The sequence below is a fragment of the Triturus cristatus genome, chromosome 9 (genome assembly GCF_964204655.1).
Source record: "Triturus cristatus chromosome 9, aTriCri1.1, whole genome shotgun sequence".
Classification (NCBI taxonomy): Eukaryota; Metazoa; Chordata; class Amphibia; order Caudata; family Salamandridae; genus Triturus; species Triturus cristatus.
The window spans coordinates 365,382,721-365,403,452 of NC_140592.1; the positions used below are offsets into that span (position 1 = coordinate 365,382,721).

General features: G+C 44.4%; 1 protein-coding gene across 2 annotated transcripts in view; it reads left to right on the plus strand.

Annotated features, from left to right (window-relative positions):
• Positions 1 to 20,732, plus strand: part of TEX264 (testis expressed 264, ER-phagy receptor) — a 570,054-nt gene that overhangs the window by 69,853 nt on the left and 479,469 nt on the right. The window contains exon 2 of one of the 2 annotated variants that reach the window (XM_085625159.1): positions 22 to 78. The exons of the other annotated variant lie outside the window; for it this stretch is intronic. Within the exon in view, the coding sequence (XP_085481285.1) occupies positions 22 to 78 (57 nt within the window). The remainder of the gene's footprint in view (positions 1 to 21; positions 79 to 20,732) is intronic. 2 annotated transcript variants of the gene reach the window in all.

A 20,732-nucleotide genomic window follows, 5' to 3' on the forward strand; every position in this document is an offset into this window, starting at 1 on the left:
TACCTTTTTGTACAATTGCAGGGCCATAACAACCAGAAAAACTCTTCGGATATGAATGGGGTTTTTGAAGACTGCTTCGTAAGTAGAGATTTTACTCTTCTGAATAAATTGCATTATTTGAAAATTACGTTTATAAAAAATATGGGGAATGTCCCTGCTATTGCAATCTCTGTTTGTACATTGGTGGGTGGAATGTGTCATCTAAATGCTGACTAAACGTTTTGGAAAGCTTATCTTAAAAATTACCTGTTTACACGGGGTGGAGTGGGAGGGTTTTAGTTAGGCTGTGGTTTAAGGCCAGAAAGATGACTGTGCAGCAGGTTAGAGACTGAAACCAGGTAGAGCCTATGACTGTGGCTGTAGAGAATGCCAGAGAGGTATCCCAGAACCAATGCATTATTGAGGTTAGGATCCCAGAGGATGAATACAGCTTACATGCCTATCTATAGAGAGGATGACCCAAGTCTGTTAGCAGTACCTATGTGGCCAAAGTTTAGAACGCCACTCTCTGCTAGAGCGAAAAATACATTATGACTCATTCGATAAGGCTTGTTATAATAGCAGACACTAAGGTCTTAATAGTGGAGTGGTGCTTTTAGAGGGGACACATCAGTATACAAGGGAGTCCCTTGCACATGGATAGTATAGATGCACTAATCTTGTGCCGTACCGCTCTCTGATCCCTGTAAAGGTGGAACGTGCTCTGAGAATATTTACATTGCAGCATGGAAACATCTTTCTGTTGACGGAGACTAGCCTGGCTTCACTTCCTGCTCCATTTCTTGAAGATTTTGGAGAAGGCTGGGGAACTATGACTCCGAGTATCTTTATCGGGCTAGCTCATTCTCTGGCATTTGTCAATCAAGTGGATCATCTCACTAGGGCAACACAAGTGCACAGCAACTTTTTGATATCACAGATGGACAATTCCTTCTTGCTCTCATTGTATGATCTGTGTTACATTATTGAAGCATCCAGCCAAGTGAGGGTTTATGATTTGTATCGTTATCGGAAGTGCTCTTGACGTAGCCTGAGCCACAAGATCTGAGGCCATTTCTTACCAGCCAATCTAGCTCTCTGGTGGAAGTACCTGCTTGGCTTGGTCGGTGTGCTGCCTGCATTTTGTGATCAAGAACTAGATGTTAGTCAAAGAAGGTGTTTCCATCAAAGGAGAGTGATGAGCCAGTAATACCAGCTTGGTAAGATGTACTTTCTGATGCTGTTTCAATCAAATGTTGGGCCATTTATGTAACACGAGTAGGAGGTAAGACTGGCAAATGGCTAGGAAGATGTCGTAGGCATTTTGGTAAGACTGAACAGGTAACCTAATGCTTGAGCAGCCTTAAGGTGAATTATTGAGCATTCAACATTCCACAGTGCAGAATTTGAGTAAGAGCCTAGCTTGAAACAATGTATTTTGGCATCATTAAGGGCTTCAAATCACCACCAAGCAAGAATCTGCATATACCGACTAACCCAAACTTCACCACTCCGCCACTGAACATCTTGGAGAAAACCATTTGTAGGCATCTAATTCTACACTGAGCTGAAGAGCATTCTTGCTTTTATTTGTTTATTTGTAGTGTTTTATATTTCTCTGGCTAGACCCGGAGGTATCAGAGCGCTTTACATGAGAATCAGCGAGTTACAAAATTACATCAGTTACTGATGACGAGTATAACATAGGAGAAAAACAGTGAATACACAATAACATAGGTTATTAGCGCATAGCATAACCAAGACACACTTCAAATGGGGCATGGAAGGTCGGGGGGAATGGTAAAAAGAGGTTAGGAATGCATAATCGGGTGAGGCAGACCGGCAAGAGGGAAAGTACTTACAAAACAGTCACAGTAAAAGACATACAAACCTACTGGCGACCAACAATCAAAAACATCCCGTGAATTAATGCTAGTATAAGATGGGAGGGGGGGTAGGAGACCAAAGGGGGGGGACAACTTGAGGAAAAGAACAGACAGGCGAACAAGGAGCAGTCCAGCAACAATGAAGATGGGTTGAAACCGCCAAGATGGAGGGCCCAGGCCATGGGAACCTACAGCATCAACCCAAAATGGCAGAACACACAAAAATCCAACACGAAAACCACAAGGCAGCAGACTAGAAGGCTTCACGCAGGGTTGGCTGGGGGAGGCAGCCACATGACCACAGAGGGAGGAGGGCAGGACACCGCCGATCACAAAGCGGGTCGCCGACGTACACACACCCAGGGCTCCAGGGGCAGCAGCATCGCCATTCAGAATGCCGCAAAGACAAGTGAAGTCAGATTTGGGTGCCAGGCAACAGTCCCGGAGAGGTGGAGGCAGCAGCGGGGACCAGGAGGGCGCGCCTCCCCAAAACTCAAGAAGCAAAACAAGCTTGGGGGCACTGGTCTGCAGCGCTGCAGTACTCACTGCCGCTGAACCCCCCGCAGGTAGAAGCAAGACTCATGCATCTCCGTAGTCGCTAGGGAGGTGGTGCAAGAGTACAGGCAACCGCAGCAAGACCCGGAGGGTAGGGGACGGCCAAGAGGGGAGATCCCCAGCCGATACCCTCCCCAGGCATACCCCACCGGTCATCGACCGCTGAAATGACTCCGCCACCAGCAGATCCTCGGCAACTCATCGGAAGGCGGAGGAGGAGAGGAAAACACAGCGGAGAGACGAAGACTAACTATGTCCAATGTCCGGCTGGGTAGGTGACAGCGGAGGGGGAGAGCCAGAGCCAATCTCCTCTATAGCTGCCTAAACAGCTCCACCCGGCATCGGCCATGTTGATCGAGGCTCCGCGGTCAGCACACTACTCAAGGTTCATCGGAAGATCTCGAACTGGGTCATTGGAACTGGCGAGCCGAATGGCCGCAGTCCATAAGAACCTCAGGTGAGCACAAAAGGTCCAACGGGATAGATTCCAGGGGACCAGGGCCAAAAAGAAAATCCCTGGCATACGGAGCTCCTGACCGGAACTCCTCACCTGGTTGTTATTTTGACCAGTGTACTGTACTTGCTTGTTCCTATCGAACTGAAGATTGCTGTAGCACTGGTCTGCCAGATCAAGGAACATTGATGCCTATGGCTGAGTCCTGGGACTGCCTTACAGTGAGACCATATTCCTGGAGATGTACTCATTTTTAGTAGAGTGCTGCAAACACCCCATGTGGTGTTGTGGCACTAAGGAAGGAAACAGGGAAGGAGTGGGCTACAGCAGAATCGTGAGAAAAGAGACCAATGACTGAAGAAGAAAGTTTTTCGGTTTCTTCCTAAATGCAATAGGGCAAGATTAGATTTAAGAGAGAGGGAAAACGCATTCCAGAGCTTAGAAGGTAGGAATGAAAAAGAGTATCCGCCCAGATAAGTCTTCTTAGTACAGGTACCAGAACGCGTTTAGCAGTGATGGACGAAAAATTGGAAGGGGTGGACAAAACTGAAATGCGTTTCTTTGGTAGCTGGAACCAGAATTGTAGACTGCTCTGCAAACCAGGCAGAGAGCCTTGATTTTCAATCGTTGTTTAATAGGCTGCCAATGAAGATCTCAAATAAGGGAGCTGATGGATACCGTAACTGTTAGATTTATAATGAGCCATGCTGCACAGTTTTGAAAGATTTCGATACGATATGTAAGATAATCAGGAAGTCCCAGGCAGATCGAATTACCATCGTCTATGTGAGAGGTCACAAGTGAGTGTACTTCTGCTTTTTGAGGAGATAGTAGTGATGCAGCAGAGAGTACCAGCTCTACACACACACATACATACAACACTCACTTTGGGCCCATCTACATTCATACATTCAATGAGCTAGCAAATATCTGCTGGACATCAATTTTGATTTACCTTAGAGAACCCTTTACACCAATGTTCTTACCATTCCCTGTCTCCTTAAGTAAATGTACTTATGTCGATAGATCTAGTAGTAGATTAGAATAGGGAGGAAATAATTACACAGTTAACCTTTATTTTAAAGAACCACAGACTCAAATGAGTTTTGAAATTTTATCTGAATTAATAGTTTGTGAGTCAAGTCAGAATACACGTAGATACACCAAATTCTCCATCAGGAAGGAAAATACAGTTAGCTTAAATCAATTTATAGCAAGAATCTTTGTGATGACAGTACCTGAGGAGAGAAAACAGAGAGCAAATACGGGCGCATTACCCACAGGACTATATTTACCTAGAATGGGGTGAGGACCTGGACATCAGAGAATAAAAGATTCAGGACAGGTTCAGGGCTGGAAAGGTGACCTCTTCTAGTGCAACGCCAGCCTTACACCCCTCTCTGGTGCTACTCTCTCCGGTTCTTCCGGACCCCTTCCTAGATGTGCCTTCTCGTTTGTTCCGCGATTCTTCCCTAGTGTTGGATTCTTCAATCAGCTTGCAGCAAATCAGGCAGCATCTCAGCATAGCATCAGCATCAAGTGTGTCTAACTAACTAGAACTTACCTCTGTTATACCAAATCGAGTGTATGATCCACCCCCAAATGTTTCAATTCTATGTACACCCCTCAATTTGATTGGGCCAGGCAGTGGGGTGAGGACATCACACTATACTAAGTGCAATAACTTTCTTTAGTTCTATTGTCTAATACCCCACCCCTTAATTTCAATATCCACAAGCTTTATTCCCACAAGCATTTCATATGTGGATCGATAATTGTGAAGTACAATGTTTCAGCTTCTTCCTTTTGCAGGTTCAAGAGGTTTAGCTTCCCATGTCCTTGCTGGGCACATGTTCTTGGCAGAAGTTCAATGACATCACTAGGTTCAGGACAAGGATTCAGTGCGCATGTGTGGTTGTCGCAAAGGGGTAAGGACGTCAGTCACCCTCCAAGGCCCAAATACAAATTATTAATAAAATCAGAGAAAAACATGTTAGAATACGAAATTAAATGAATTCACTGTATACCACTTACTTCTACTCTAACCCCATTTACTTGATATATCTTTTGCATTAATAGCTTAGTAAAACTTACACAGGTTAGTTTCAGCACAGTATGTGCATTAGTGCGAGAGTTTCGAGCAGCCATATTAAAAGCTATTGCGCAGTTGCAAAGATTTCCCACCAAGCGACAGAAATGTCATACTACGTAGATGCAGTAGACGCATGCGCAGAAGAGTTTCCGCGTTTTCGGCGGCCATTTTAAGGACACTCGGGTTACTGGTTAATACAGCACATAGAAAAGCTTCCCCTAGATACAGTATGTAAAATGTGGTGCAATATTAGTACCCACGGACATGTTGGTTACATTATTACATGTTATTCGAGAGGATTGTATACGAGCAAGTCTCTTTTTTTACGAAACACAAGTCCTAGCATCATGATTAATCTGTAGCGTGAATGAAAGGTGATGGTTCACAGTGATACCTAGGTTCTTAGAGGAAGAAACAGATGACAGGGGCTGCCCTAATTCACTAGGTTGCCATGAGGAGGACCAAAGAAGAGGCTAGTTGCCAAACATAAAGGCTTTAGTTTTGACACCATTATGTCTGAGGCATCCAGGCCCCAGCTGTACTCATGCAAAACCAGAAGTGAAGTTCTTGGTTATTTGGGATAGAAATGATGATCTGGGCATTGTCTGCATAATATGCGGTTTCTAGTCCGAAGGATTGAATGGTTTTTGCAAGAAAGGATAGGTAAATGTTAAAGAAGGTAGGGCTCAGAGATGACCCTCGGGGTACACCACAATTCAGGGAGAAATGTCAGATCTGTAAGGTGGAAAAATGATAGATTGGGTTTGAGTGGAAAGCAAGGAACATATCCATTCAAGAGAAAGTTTGCAAATGACCTGCTTGTGAAGAATACTGGTCAAGAATGAGTGGGACACAGTGCTGAACTCCACAGGTAGGTCTAAAAGTACTATAGCAGCAGAATATCCTTCATCTAGAAGAATTTTGGGATCCTAAATCGCGGACATTAAGGCAGTTCCTGTGCAGTTTAAGGGTTGGAAGCTTGACTATGAGTAGATTAGCAGGTAATTGTTCTCTTGATATTAAGAGCGCTTCTTGTTGGTCACTCTTTCAAGGCTCTTGGCTGGGAAAGGAAGACGAGAAATGGGACGGTAATTGCTGAGGATCTTTCAGTCTGCAGAAGCCACCCACCGGATCCTGTTTCCAGCTATCCGAAACAGAGCCTGAGGTGATGCAAAGAATACAGAAGTCCGTAAGGGCTGGACTGAGCTCCTCTGGGGCTAAAGTTGCAATGCTAGGGGAAGCCTTACTTGGTTGATTTAAGAAGAGAGAGGACCTCCTCTTTGGACAGAGTGTGGAATTGTGTGAGTGAGGTTTCACCAGTAATAGAGATTTTGTGAGGGTTGTGAGCATAAAATCCTAGCAGGTCTGGGAGAGGGAATCCAGCCTCACTAGATATGATTCAAATTTGTTGGAATAATTATACAAACTTGCTGCTCAAATCATACTTTGGTATTTTTTAATCATAGTTTACCCCTAGGGCCCAGATTATCTCTGGCGCTATAGGAGAGGTGCCACTGCAATTGCAGAGACTTGCAGTGGCGGTTGGCGATCTTGATCTTCTTGGAGTACCATGAAGGAGATGGTGCGGATCAGTGGAATCAATCTTCTTAAAAGACGCTGTTGTGTCAAGGGTGCCTGTGAGCCAGGTATTATAAGAATTAACAGAGAAAGTGGTAGTAGGAGTGTCGGAGAATGGAGACCTCCTAAGAGCGTGAGATACACTGTCTGCATTAGCTTTAGCCTGGGGATTGCGAAGGTGGTGCTGTGTTTGGAGTCAGGAGAAGAGAGTTCATCAGAAGTGGGAAGTACAAAAGTAACTCCTAGGTGATCCGAACAAGTCAATGGAAAGAGAGTAATAGTGCTCATGCGGAAAGATTGGCGCATCTAAGTTTGTGCAGCTAAACAGGATGTGGGAAATATTAGTGATACACCCCTTTTCCCTTGACAAGATGGCGGATTGCAAAATTAGATGGAAGGTCGAGGCCATGTAGGGGGCTGCGGCCTTGTGCAGCCAGGTATCAGTCATAAAAATGGCATCCAGCTGAAATGCAACCTTGAAGAGGTTTTGGGGGCGGGCATAGCTTACCTGGTAGTCTGAGGGCATGAGGGTGCCGAGAGAAGTTTAACAGGTGGAAAATGATAGCAGCCAGTAGATACAGGTGTTTAGTGCAATCTAGGCACAAACAGGCGAAGATGGGACTCTCTTTGGCCTGGAACGGCCTTGCTGGGAGACAGTATGCAGGTACATGAAATGGACTATGGTAACCTTGGTAACTAGCCCTTCCTGAGTGGTGAGGGAACACAGGCGTTTGCACAGCCGTCGTGGCTCTTCTCAGTTTCCCCGGGACTCCTTCCATTTGCGGGTGAATAGTGCGGTCTGAGTTTATCCTCCTTGATGCATTCAGGCAGATGGGAGTGCTGCAAGTCCTGCTTAGGTACTGTGTGTGCCCACCTAAGATGAGTCCCAGTGTACCCTGAGCCTCTTGAATTACTTTACTGCCTTTACGTCAGGTACTATTTCCACCCAAAGAACTGTTAATTTGGCTTAAAATCCATCATTCGAAAGCCTGAGCACATTTTTTTCATCATCTCAATATCAGAAGGGTGTTTTTATATGCCTGTAAAATCTGAACGAGAGATACAGTACTTCATAACCCAAAATGTGAGTGCAAACCCAAGATAAAGTTGAGTAGAAGTTCCTTCCTACTGCTGACTGGCTTCGCCCCAGTACTTACGATTTATGAAAGGACCCAGACTCGCAAAGTCACTCTGGTGGACATTTCGTTTCATAAGATCATTATGAGTTTTCCTGGCCTTACCAGTTGAATAGTTAAGTAAATGGATTGGGGTACTTTTAACCCCCTTTGATTACATTTCATGCTGTATATTCTAACCATTTTTTGATAAAATATGCTCCTCAGTTTTAATTCAGATTACTTTTCGGCCTCGCCCTTTTGTGTTCACTAATTCATAAATCTGTACTTTTTTACACCTTCTCTGCTTTAATGTTTGAGCTATAGAACTTAATTGTGTTGGATTGTGGTAGATGATTCCTTCACCAACAATTCCGTCTACTAGATTTAAGGCTTGAGTTTGATCATCTGTACCCCAAACTTGGAAACATTCTTACAAGGAGGCCTTTGGCCTGATTATTTGTTAACTGCAGGTTTAGGGTGTTATGAAAACACAGCTAAATAGGTTAAGCCTCTATACTCTTTCACTCTTCGGGTCTGGCACTGACTTCGTTCTAGCGAGTCTTATACACAGAGATACTGTCCCTGTCGTTACGGGATGCTGCACTACCAAAAAAGCCCAGGCCATTAGTGCCCTACATTTTCAGCTTTTCTCAGTGTATTTCAGAAAAATATATACATCTGACTCTCATTGTCTGCACACCACGCAGCCCTTTGCAGTTGCAAGGCACGGCTGCATTATGTGCCGTGATCACAAGGAGTATATAGAATATATATTCTTTCTACTGAATATTGACATATGGGTGGTTTCTTTTTATTTTATTATTTACACACAAAAATTCACTTTAGGGGCTTGTTCTTTTAGAAATTATTTTAAATTACTTAATTTTACAGTGGTGTGACCAAGAGGGCCATCATGGCGGTCCCTTAAGTTGCGAGCTTCACCAAGAACCAAGCCGATCCTCTCACTATCGGAGACGCCAGCAGCTGCTGACTCTCGGAACTCGCCGTACCTGCAATGGAGGTGCTCCAGTCGACCCCGTGGCGCCCGGCAGCTCCTGAGTGCCCTCTAGACATCCTGGAACCAGACTTCTTGCAGACTGGTTGTCTGCCTGGGGCCTCTGTGACGCCTGGCGATCCTGGCACCCGACACTCCAACAATACACACACACCTCTGCCTCCCGCCGCACTCATTCACTCATTGACCTTGTTCCCCTACCTGCCCTGGACTGCCAAACACTGAACCGCATCGACATACTGCTCAGGGGGATCTCAGACCACTCCCCCATACTCCTTGACCTGGGTGGCCTCCACACAATGCAGAGACCCATGTGGCGCATCAATGCGTGGTATCTGCAGGACCAAACCTTTGTCCATGCCCTAGGAGAAGAACTTAAATCCTACTTCCATACCAACTCCGGGACGTTGGTCCGAGTAAGTACACTCTGGTCCGCCAGCAAAGCCACCATCCGGGGCTTCACGAGGTGCTCGGTTAGGTCACGAGAGGGCATACACCCTTCCCTCATTACTCAACTAGAAGCACAAACCACCCGTCTGGAACAACACCTTTTCTCTGACCCAGGGGAAGCCACTGCCGACCAATTACTCCTTCTCCGAGAACGCAATACGACTGCACTCCCTGGAAGCAGCCAAACACCTTCGACGCGCATCCATGGCTAATATTTATGGTTCGGGCGATAAAAACTGGAAAATGTTGTACTGGCTGGCCTCCCACCAACAGGCCACTGGAATAGTTCCAGAGATCAGGTACGAGGCTGGCCACGTGCACCAGGCCCTGCTAGACATTGCCCGAGCCTTCCCCTCTATTATGAGCAATTATATTCTGTATTACAAGACAAAGACGAGGCAGCCGGTGATCGCCTCCTAGACGCGGACGGCCCCCCTTCCCTTCCTCAGAGGGACTCCCAAACGCTGGAGGACCCCATCACATTGGAAGAAATCGGGGACACCCTTTCAGGGCTGACACAATGGAAAACACCAGGCCTGGCCCAGAAGGATTCCGCATGAAATACCTGGTGAAAAAACTGGACCTACTGCTCCCTCACCTCCTCGAGCTTTTAGAGGAGATATGTCAACAAGGCTCATTCCCGGAAGGACCTTGACTCTGCCACCATCATGGTGATTTCCAAATCTCAACCCCCTTCTAACTCCTGTGCCCACTACCACCCCATTTCCCTACTCAACTGTGAGATGAAAATGTTCGTCACGATCCTGGCCAACAAACTGAAGAGTGTAGTGCCGACGCTCATCCACCTGGACCAATGCGGCTTTATGCTGCAAAGAACGCTTGACACTGCATCCGACGGTTACAAGTGGCCCTTGCCCACCGCCACTCTTTACCCTCTGACCTGGCCTTGCTCTTAGTTGATTTTGAGAAAGCATTTGATATGGTAGACTGGGACTACCTTCGCAAAATACTAGCCCAGATCGGCCTTGGCCCACGTTTTCGAGGTATGGTTGATGCGCTCTAATCCCACCCACTGGCCTAAGTGTGAGTCAATGGGGTCCTTTCCGACCCCTTCATCATCCGATGTGGCACGAGGCAGGGCTGCTCTCTATCCACCCTGCTCTTCGCCTTAGGGATGGAGCCCCTAGCTCATCTCATTATTGGCGTTCAGTTATACAAGGGATGGCGGTGGGACTTCAATCACGAGGACCGTATCGCCGTTTATGCGGACGACGTCCTCCTATATTTAGCAGACCTGGTGCAGAGCAGCCTGCACTCCCTCCTGCTCGAGATTTTTTAGCGTGCTTCGGGTTTTAGGGTGAACCTGCTGCAGATCGGCACATATAAAATCTCCCTGCTTCCAGGGACAGAGTAAATCTACAGTCACACGCACATACATACATCATACGCTAGGGCCCATCACACTAAATTCACGCTATTACTCTATCCACACTAAATATAGGAGAGAAAACCTAAACCAATCTGCATCTACAGTGAGGTCAATGAGACCATAAAATTACTGTCCTGAGTCATGATTTAAAACATAGGAAATACATTTGGAACTCAATAATTGACAAGGAATAAACACCCGACACTGAAATTCAAACAAGTGCTTGTTTATCTAAATTAATTCAAATGGAAAGTCAATCATTAGCAAAACTATTCTAGCTAAAAGGGTCAGGACATGTCTCTCGGTAAAGTCTCTCGAGCTGCCGTCCTCAGCATGGGTAACGTCCAAACGCGATGATCACCAGGAAAGAATGAATGAACGAACGAACGTGGACCCTCTCTAGTCTAACATATTTATAGGAAATGTTGCGAATAAAAGTTACAACAAATGTTGAATATCCGTTGAGCCGCTGAGCAGAGCGAGCAGGAAAGGAAGTCTCTCGGTTACTTTTAGAAAACCTCCGCTCAGGAAAAAACCACAAAAATAAAAAGACGGAAGAAGGAAACTCGAGTTTGCAAATGTTACTTTCGTAAATGTTCTTCCTTGATATCTTAGCAGAGCCACCGCAAACTGGACAATGTTCATTGTGCTTTATCCTTGTCCAAGGACAGCTGGAAACGTTCCCAGAGCTGCTGTCCTCACGGAAGATTTTCTAACCAGGCAAAGGCTGTGGTCAGGTGACTCTCGACCATGTTCAGCAAGGCCTCTCGTCAAAATTCAATCACTCGAGTGCAGGCTGTAAATGGCAGCCATCTTGTTTTAGGCCAAAACAGACCATCTTAATTAAAAGAAACACAAAACAACGTTACCACAGCATAATGATTAAACAGTGTTAATTCCCACTAATACCCTTATGTGTATGTAATTATCTAGCCTTTTGCAACACAATAAAGCATTAGGTACACGTTATTTTAAAAAGCGTTTGTGCTTTAAACAAATAGCACTTTGCGACATTCATTTAATAGGACTCGCACGTTATTACTAAGCAACATAAATGCATCCCACGTGTAGTTTCTCTCATTAGTAATGTTGGTTAGTCAGGACAAAACTAATAATTAGTAATTATAAATCAATAATTTTAGTCATAACATATAGACAAAACTGGAGCTTAAAACTCGATAAATTTTCAACAGAAAACTCTGCTCCAGCAATCCCCATTTGGTGATATCTTATCACCACAAAAACCACACAAAACGACAAAAACCCAACCCAAAAAACAATTTTAAGTCCCAATTTTTTTTTTTAGGAGAAATTGGAAATGTCTTTTATAACACAACATTAAACACCAGACTCCCTCACATCATCCCTCTTCGTCTCCAAATAAACACTCTCCCTCAACTCTTCTAATTCTATTTCTTGTGGATCTCTCCTTGACCTTTTTTGTTTCTTTTCAGCATTTTCTCTAATTATTCTCTTTTTCCCTCCCCTGTTTTTACAACACAAACACCCCAATCTTAGTAACAATAAAGCAACAATTACACAAGTCAATGGAAATAATATTTTACCAATAATGGTACTACCTATCTTAGCAATAAAACTCTTAACAGCCACTATTTTATTAGCTATTTTAGTCCAGATACTTTCAGCTTCCAGTGGTACTAATTCTTCATGCAAATCAGTAATATTTTTGATATAGACCTTTAGGTCTTTGCTTTCGTCAGGAATGTAAGTGCAACAATGTTGAACTTTCAGCATTCCGCAGACTCCACCCTCCTTGGCCAATAGAATATCAAGGGCAAGTCGATTTTGCATAGACATGGCACGTACGGCAATCATCTCCGTATTTACCAAAAGAAACCCTCCAGCGGTACTTGTCGATAAACGATCCACCATTGTTGACAGTTTCCGAATACCATATGCATTCAATGAAATTCCCACTGCTGGAATTAAAGCTCCAAATATATCACCAACTATTTCTGACCAAGTTTCTCTCTTAAAACGTGTTAGTAAATTAATATGTTCTACATCTTCTATTCTATCTATATGAAAAATCTTTGGAAAAACCGGGCCCACATAACATGTGCCATACCAATGGTCAGGCAACTTGTAATAAGCCTTGTTCCCACAAACATAATACACTCCTGGGAAAACTGGATCCTCTCCACCTTTAAAACCCCATCCTGTTGCAATGAAGTATGTATCATAACACTCACTAGTCCCAACAAAATATGTATCATATTGGGATTTTCTTCTAGTAATGCATAGCTTACCCTTCTGTGGTGCATCTAAAGCTAAAGTTGGACTAGCTCCATTCCTCAATTCCTTTCCCATCTCAATGTCCCAAATTGTCTCACTCACTTTATATTTTCCTGCTTTTTCATGCATGCTCATTCTCCTTTCCTCTACCATGTTTAGGAAAGCCTTCTCCTCTTCTTTCAAACTGCAAGTTAAATTGTTCTTAAAAATGTAATCTAATGTTAATTCTTCTTTCTCAATACAAATCTCACCAAAAATGTTAGCTTCTTTAGCTGGATTCAGCTTTTTGTTCATAGGCAATTGCCCAAAAATGTTATCTTTGTTAGACATCTCATAATCTATTTTCTTTAACAAATAAAAAACACTACTTAGCACACTACATGAAATTCCATACGTAGCTGGTAAATGGTGATAAGTAACACCCTCTGAAACGGATGCAGGTAATTGCATACAAACGTAGCAATCCCTAACTTCCATTGTCTTTACGTATTCGTACAACAACTTTGAAAAAACATTGCTAGAAAAATCATTAATTGACCTATCTTTATGTATGTAAATGTTACTAATTCTAGTTGGAACTACTTTTTGTGAACCCTTCCCTACATTGGTCACGTTCTCAGTATGTATTCCAAAAGTACCTATTGTAACTATAAAAGTAACTAATAAAGCTAATACACCCCATAATAGCATTAATAATCCAGTACAGCAGCAGCACATTCTACACCATCTTTTCAAAAAGGCACATCTACTTTGATTATTTCCTGTGTTAGCTATTTTACTACTTGTCTTTTGACTTAGCCTCTTCTACTCCACTACTGAATTTTAGAACACTAGATTATTTCAAACAGCTAATTCCAGATTTTCTTCTTTCACTTCTCCAAGTGACTTCTTTAGTTCACTCAATTTGGATTTTCATCACTTTTCACTTCTTCTTCAGCAACATCGAATTGTATCAGATCATCAACAACATCCTGTGCATCTGACTCTTCTCCAATGTCAGTCAAGATAACTTTCAGGATTCCAACTGTTTTTTCCTCAACCACTTCACTTATGGTCCCCTCTGGATTTCCTTGACTTTCTGTCTCTTCACCTTCAGACAGTGCCACGTACGTCCATTCCGGTGACCTATACTTCTGGTTAGGTTTTCTGATTCTCTTGATCTCCTCTGGTTCTTTTGTAGCCTTTTGTTTTTCACCTTTCGCTTGATTCTGACTCGACACCTCGTTCACTTGTTCAGCTTTTGATGGATTTGTTCGTGTCAGTCTGTATCTCAGTCTCTTTATCCTGTTAGGCCAAAGATCTCCTCTCACAACTCTCTTTGGTCTCACCTCTTTATTATTTCTCTCTCCGATCCAAGTTCTCTTTCTCAGAACTCGACCCTCTGATTTCTCATTCTCACTCTCATCTGATTCTGTTTCATTTGCCTCTTGTTCTTCAACAATTTTCTTTCGCTCCACAGTCTTTTCCACCACTGATTGAGATTTCCCTATTTCTGTCCCTCCTCGGGTCTCCGACACGCAATCTTCTTGCTGTCTACTTGTCCCTTCACCTAGCTCATCAGGAATGTTCCCTACACCTCCTCGGGGGTCTTCCGCAATCTGTCCCTCTCTAACTTCTACTGACCCTACTTCTTCAGGTGTAATCTCAAGTGGATTCTCAACCTCTCCATCTGATTCAGGTGTAATCACTGTGGAATTGCTCTTTTCTCTTCTTTCTTCTCCGCTACTTGTTGGAACTTCAGACACTCTTACAGAATCTGATCTCTCCTCTGAAACTTTCAATGTTTCTCTTGAAACCTCTCTTGGAAAGAAAGAATCACCTGACTCTCTTTCTCCTTCACTTCTTTCAGGATTCTTTCTCCTTCTCACTGGTTCAGTTTCTGCATCATCACTAGAATCTGACTCTTCAAAATACTCCTTACCAGTCCCTTCTTTTGGATTTGGAACTCTCAGAGTATGACTCGCATGCACCCAGTTTTTCACACCGGCACACTTTACTGCAGTTGTCGTAGTTAGAATAACTTGTCTTGGCCTTCCCCACCTTGGAACCAAGCAATTTCTTCTTCTGTGCACCTTAATCCTCACCCAGTCCCCTGGACTCAGATCATGGGCTTGCTTCTTCTCAAGTGTGGTAGCGTCTTCTCCAACCTGGTGAAACACAGAATGAACTGCGTCAGCCAGGCCTTTACAGTAATCCAAAATCATGTCATCAGTTATTGTCATCAACTTGTTGACAGGCACGAAAGCATGTCTCATCGCACGTCCCATTAAGATTTCGTGCAGACTCAAACCTGTTGTTCTATCTGGAAGTGGACCTAATAGTCATCAGCACTAGAGGCAAGACATCAGGCCATTTCATTCCAGTGGCTAAACACATCTTACCAATTCGATTTTTTATTGTGCCATTCATCTGTTCAACAACGCCAGAAGCCTCTGGTCTGTATGCACAATGTAGCTTCTGCTGTATGCTTAATGCTTCACAAATCAAACCCATGAGCTCATTATAGAAGTGTCCACCTCTATCAGACTCAATTGTCACTGGGAACCCGTACCTAGGAATCAACTCTCTTAACAGTAACTTTGCAACTGTTATTCCATCATTTCTCCTAGTCGGATAGGCCTCCACCCACCTTGAGAACAAACAGACTACTACTAAAACATACCTCAATTTGTTCACTTGGGGCATCTCAATGAAATCTATTTGCATTCTAGTAAAAGGACCTCCTTCTCTGCCTATTGTTCCTAGACTCACCACTGTCTTTTTCCCAGTGTTGAACTGCTGACAAATCAAACATCTTTGACAGATGCTCTCTGCAATCAACCTGAACTTTGCATTGTACCAGGTTTGTTTAAAAGACCTGATCATCGCATCTCTTCCCAGATGTCCCTGGCCATGATACATTCTTGCCATTGTCGACAGCATAGAGTTAGGCATGACTGGTCTACCATCTCTATTGATCCAAACATGATCTGTCTCTCTTGGGGCACAACCTGCCTTGATCCAATCTCTCATTTCTTCATCTCCTGCCTCATCCTGCAACTGTTTCACTTCATCCCACGTTTCTAGGACATTAGTAAACATCACAGAACAAAAAGACATTTCCTTTTCTCGTGCCCTATTGATCGATTGATTGGTTTTCGCACAATACTGTGCTATGTCATTGGCAAATCTATTACCAAGTGTAACAAAATCATCTCCTGTCCATGAGCAGCACACTTCACAACTGCTAGTTCTTTAGGCAGCTGTATCGCCTCAAGCAATTTTCCAATCACTTCAGCATTCTTTATTGGAGTCCCACTCGACGTCAAGAAACCTCTCTGTAGCCAAAGCTGGCCAAAGTCATGAACGACTCCAAATCCGTACTGACTATCAGTTATCACAGTCACTCTCAGATTCTTCCCAATCTTGCAAGCTTTTGTCAATGCCACCAATTCAGCCACTTGAGCAGATCTCACTCCTTTCAAAGGCGAGGCTTCCATAACTTCTGAAACCTTGCACACTGCATATGCTGCACTTAGCACACCATCATCAGTTCTCAAACATGATCCATCCACAAACAACACATGATCACTCTCAGGCAATGGCAAATCTCTTATGTCTGGTCTGGGTTTTGTGCAGTAATCAAGCACATCCAAACAGTCATGATCAACATCATCTCCAACATTCACGTTTTCAGCATCTGGTAGAAGTGTCGCTGGATTCACATTCACACATCTCTCAAGAGTCACATTTGATGCTCCCAGAATGATTTTCTCATATTTAGTCAGCCGACTATGTGACATATACTGAGTCCTGCTTCTTGTCAAAAGAAAAGCCACATCATGAGGTACGAATACCCTTACAGGATATCCCATTATTATACCCTCACTCTGTTCCAAACTTCTACATGTAGCAGCTACTGCTTTCAGACAACCTGGCAAACCCACAGCTACGGGGTCAAGTGTCGATGAGAAGTACGCAATCGGCCTTCTCAGTTGTCCATGCTTCTGAATCAACACTGAAAGTGCACAACCATTTCTCTCACTGCAGTACAACTCAAACTCTTTCTCATAGTCTGGCATTCCCAAAGCAGGGGCTTCACACATTCTGCTCTTCAACTCTTCAAATGCTGCCATTTGTTCTCCATCCAGTTCCAATGGGTCTCTCACCTCACTTTTGGTCAACTTAATCAATGGCTTTCCTATCAGGGAGAAATTACTTATCCACTGACGACAATAACCCACCATCCCCAAAAACATCCTCACTTCTCTCTGGGTCATTGGGGCTCTCATTCCTCTGATAATTTTGATTCTGTCATCGGTCACCTTTCTCAGACCCTTTTCAATATTGTGTCCAAGATAATGCACCTCTTTCTTGCAAAATTGCTATTTGGCTGGAGATACCTTTAACCCTCCATCTGCCAGATGATTCAGTAAAGCTATGGTATCTACTTCACAAGCTTCACGTGTCTTTGATGCCACTAGTAGGTCATCGATATACTGCACTAGCACTGAGTTTTCAGGCATGATCAAACTCTCTAATGACTTTTTCAATAACTGATTGAATATCGAAGGACTCTCTGTATACCCCTGTGGGATACGACACCATGCTAAAATACGCTGGCCAAACCGAAATGCAAAAATCGGCTGGCTGTCATGATGCAATGGAATTGAAAAGAAAGCATGACACAAATCAATCACCGTGTACCACTCAGCATCATGAGGAATCTGATACAAAATCACTGAAGGATTTGGCACAATGGGACAACATGCCACCACAATTTTGTTAACTTTTCGCAAATCCTGTACAATCCTGAACTTTCCATTGGGTTTCTTTAGCCCCATTATCGGTGAATTACACGGGCTACTCAGTATCTCTCTCAAAACACCCTGTTGAATCATCTTGTCAATTATAGGAGTTATTCCCTCAATTATTTCTGGTGTCAATCTGTACTGAGGAATATTAGGATAAACAATCCCCTCTTTCACTGAAATCTTCACTGGATCTACATTATTCATCAATCCCACATCTTCTCCAGTAAAATCCCAAACTGCTGTTTTCACTGTGTGTCTCAACTCCTGAGGCAAATCATCTGGGTTAAACACTGCATATGTACCAACAATCTCACTCTCTCTATTGTCTAGAGTCATCCGGTACAAAACATCCTCATCTGGTGTCTCAAAAGCTATTCCATCCGGAGTACAGAAAATTGTACAATTCATCTTGCACAATAAGTCCCTACCTAACAAGTTCACTGGACTGGTGTCACAGACAACAAATCTGTGCATGTCTGAAAATTTCCCTATTCTTACCCTTACTGGTTCGGTAAGACGAGTCTTAATCTGTGTATTGGCTACACCAACCACTTGGATTGCTTCGTCCGAGAGAGGAAGATTTCTAATAGGAAGATTTTCTAACCAGGCAAAGGCTGTGGTCAGGTGACTCTCGACCATGTTCAGCAAGGCCTCTCGTCAAAATTCAATCACTCGAGTGCAGGCTGTAAATGGCAGCCATCTTGTTTTAGGCCAAAACAGACCATCTTAATTAAAAGAAACACAAAACAACGTTACCACAGCATAATGATTAAACAGTGTTAATTCCCACTAATACCCTTATGTGTATGTAATTATCTAGCCTTTTGCAACACAATAAAGCATTAGTACACGTTATTTTAAAAAGCGTTTGTGCTTTAAACAAATAGCACTTTGCGACATTCATTTAATAGGACCCGCACGTTATTACTAAGCAACATAAATGCATCCCACGTGTAGTTTCTCTCATTAGTAATGTTGGTTAGTCAGGACAAAACTAATAATTAGTAATTATAAATCAATAAGTCATAACATATAGACAAAACTGGAGCTTAAAACTCGATAAATTTTCAACAGAAAACTCTGCTCCAGCAAACCCAGCCAAATCAGTGCTGGATCCCCTGGCCCCGTCAAGGGACTGCTTTGATTGACAGTCATCCATCCCCCTCCGCAGGTTGAGTTTACCTGGTCTTAAGGGTGGCACTCCACCCGGAACTCACCTGCTCCCTGAATCTATTGCTCCGGAAAGCCAAAGTAGGCCTGACCAAGTGGCAAAATCTCCCCCTTAATGTGATGAGCTGCATAGCCCTGTACAAAATGATGACCTTACCCTGCTTCCTTTACATTTTCCTCAACTTTCCCCTCCAAATCCCAAAGTCCTTGTTCCGGGGGCTAGAGAGTGACGCCCGCATCTTTCTATGGCGAGGCAAGCGACCGCGGCTATCACTCACCCACTGTCAGCGAGGCCCCTATGATGGTGGACTGAGCATGTCTAATCTCTACCTCTGCCAGCTAGCCTCCTAACTCCTCGTGGCTCATGACTGGTTCAACAGGGGGTGGTCTGACCCGGTCTATAGGCTAGAGCTCAGTCTCCTGGGCTTCCCAACTCTGCAGGCACTGCTTTATGGTGCCCCAATCCCCGCCCAGATGCCCATGATTAGACGAGTGGTACTCCTAGCTTGGCGCGCCGCCCTATGCCACACGCAATGGAATGCTAGACTTACGCAACAAACCCCATTATGGCATGGCACCTGGCTGAGGGAAGTGGCCTCGCTCGTCGGCTTCCGGACCTGGGCCTTCATCAGGATCTCTCAACTCTGGGATCTGTGGGCGTGCACCCACATGCGCTCCTTTGCCGACCTACAAAAATTCTTTGCCCTCTCAAACTCCCAATTTTGTAAATACCTTCAGGTCCGACACGCTCTTCAAGCCCACGTACGCGACCCTGACCCCCTCTCAGAGTTTAACCACTTGAAGCGAAAATCCTCATGAGAAACCTGGGACTTGGTGTTGTCTCACAAATTTACCGTACCCTCATAATAAACTCCCCGACACACTCTGCCGCTTACGGACCCAGAGGGAGGGCTGGGTAGGCGCGCTGGAAGATGCGGACTGGCGTTACACCCTGATAGCGCCCCGTGACCTCACCATCTCCTCCAGACCGAGACGTGTACAGACCTATTACCTCCACGCAGCACACCTTTCCCCTAGCGCTTGCACAGAGCCGGCCTCAGACCCGATGCTTCCTGCCCCAGATCCGCAGCCGCTAGTGCAGCCTTTTCCATATGGTTTGGTCTTGCTCCCTAATACAAGCATGGTGATGGTGATGGTGATGAGTTAACTGACAGAGGCCCTGGGGTGGGAAGATCCTGTGTCCCCTAACCTGATCCTCCTGGGTATACTGGAGGGTGTTGGTGGCACCAAGGCCAAGAAAGCCTTCCTGACTACAGCCCTCTTAGTTGCCAAATGCGACTTTGACGCAAAATGGATGAGCCCCTCCCCTCCTACCATTGCAATATGGCGACGCAGAGTTGATTGGTGCGCTCAACAGGAGAGGTTGGCATTCAAGGCCAGAGGTTGTCCCCGAAAACACGGGCAGCGATGGGGAAAATGGCTGCACTTGTGATCCGTATCACTCCTAATGTACACCCTGAGAGACTCAATGACTCACTACTTCATAGAACTTGGCTGGCTCGACTGTTTGTCTATGTATGTGTAACCTGAGCATTACCTTGTGCCTCAATCTTGTCAGCCACTCGGTGGCGATTCAAAAACCTAATAAAGTTGTTTATCAAAAAAAAATCTTAATTTGACAAGAACTATCCAGGGACCCTTTGCCACGGGTCCAAGTGGCAATCCATATTTCGTGACAACGGGAGACGCGAGTCATCTCACATTTCGTGACAAAGGGAGACGTGAGACGCCTTCTGGTAATCTAGCCCTTCGAGGCAGTATAGTGTGCACGCTGCAAGGCCGGTCCACTGAGTATTGCCTCCTCCTGAGCGAGATGACACGAGTACCTTTTTAGCTATGATAATTGCTATTTTCAGTGCTTTCCTTTGAAACTGCAAGCCTCTTGCCGTAAAGCTCTGTGGAAAACGAACGATTTTACAAGTAATCTGGGGGCACTATAAACACATCCCCCTCATACCCACCCCCTCATGCCAAA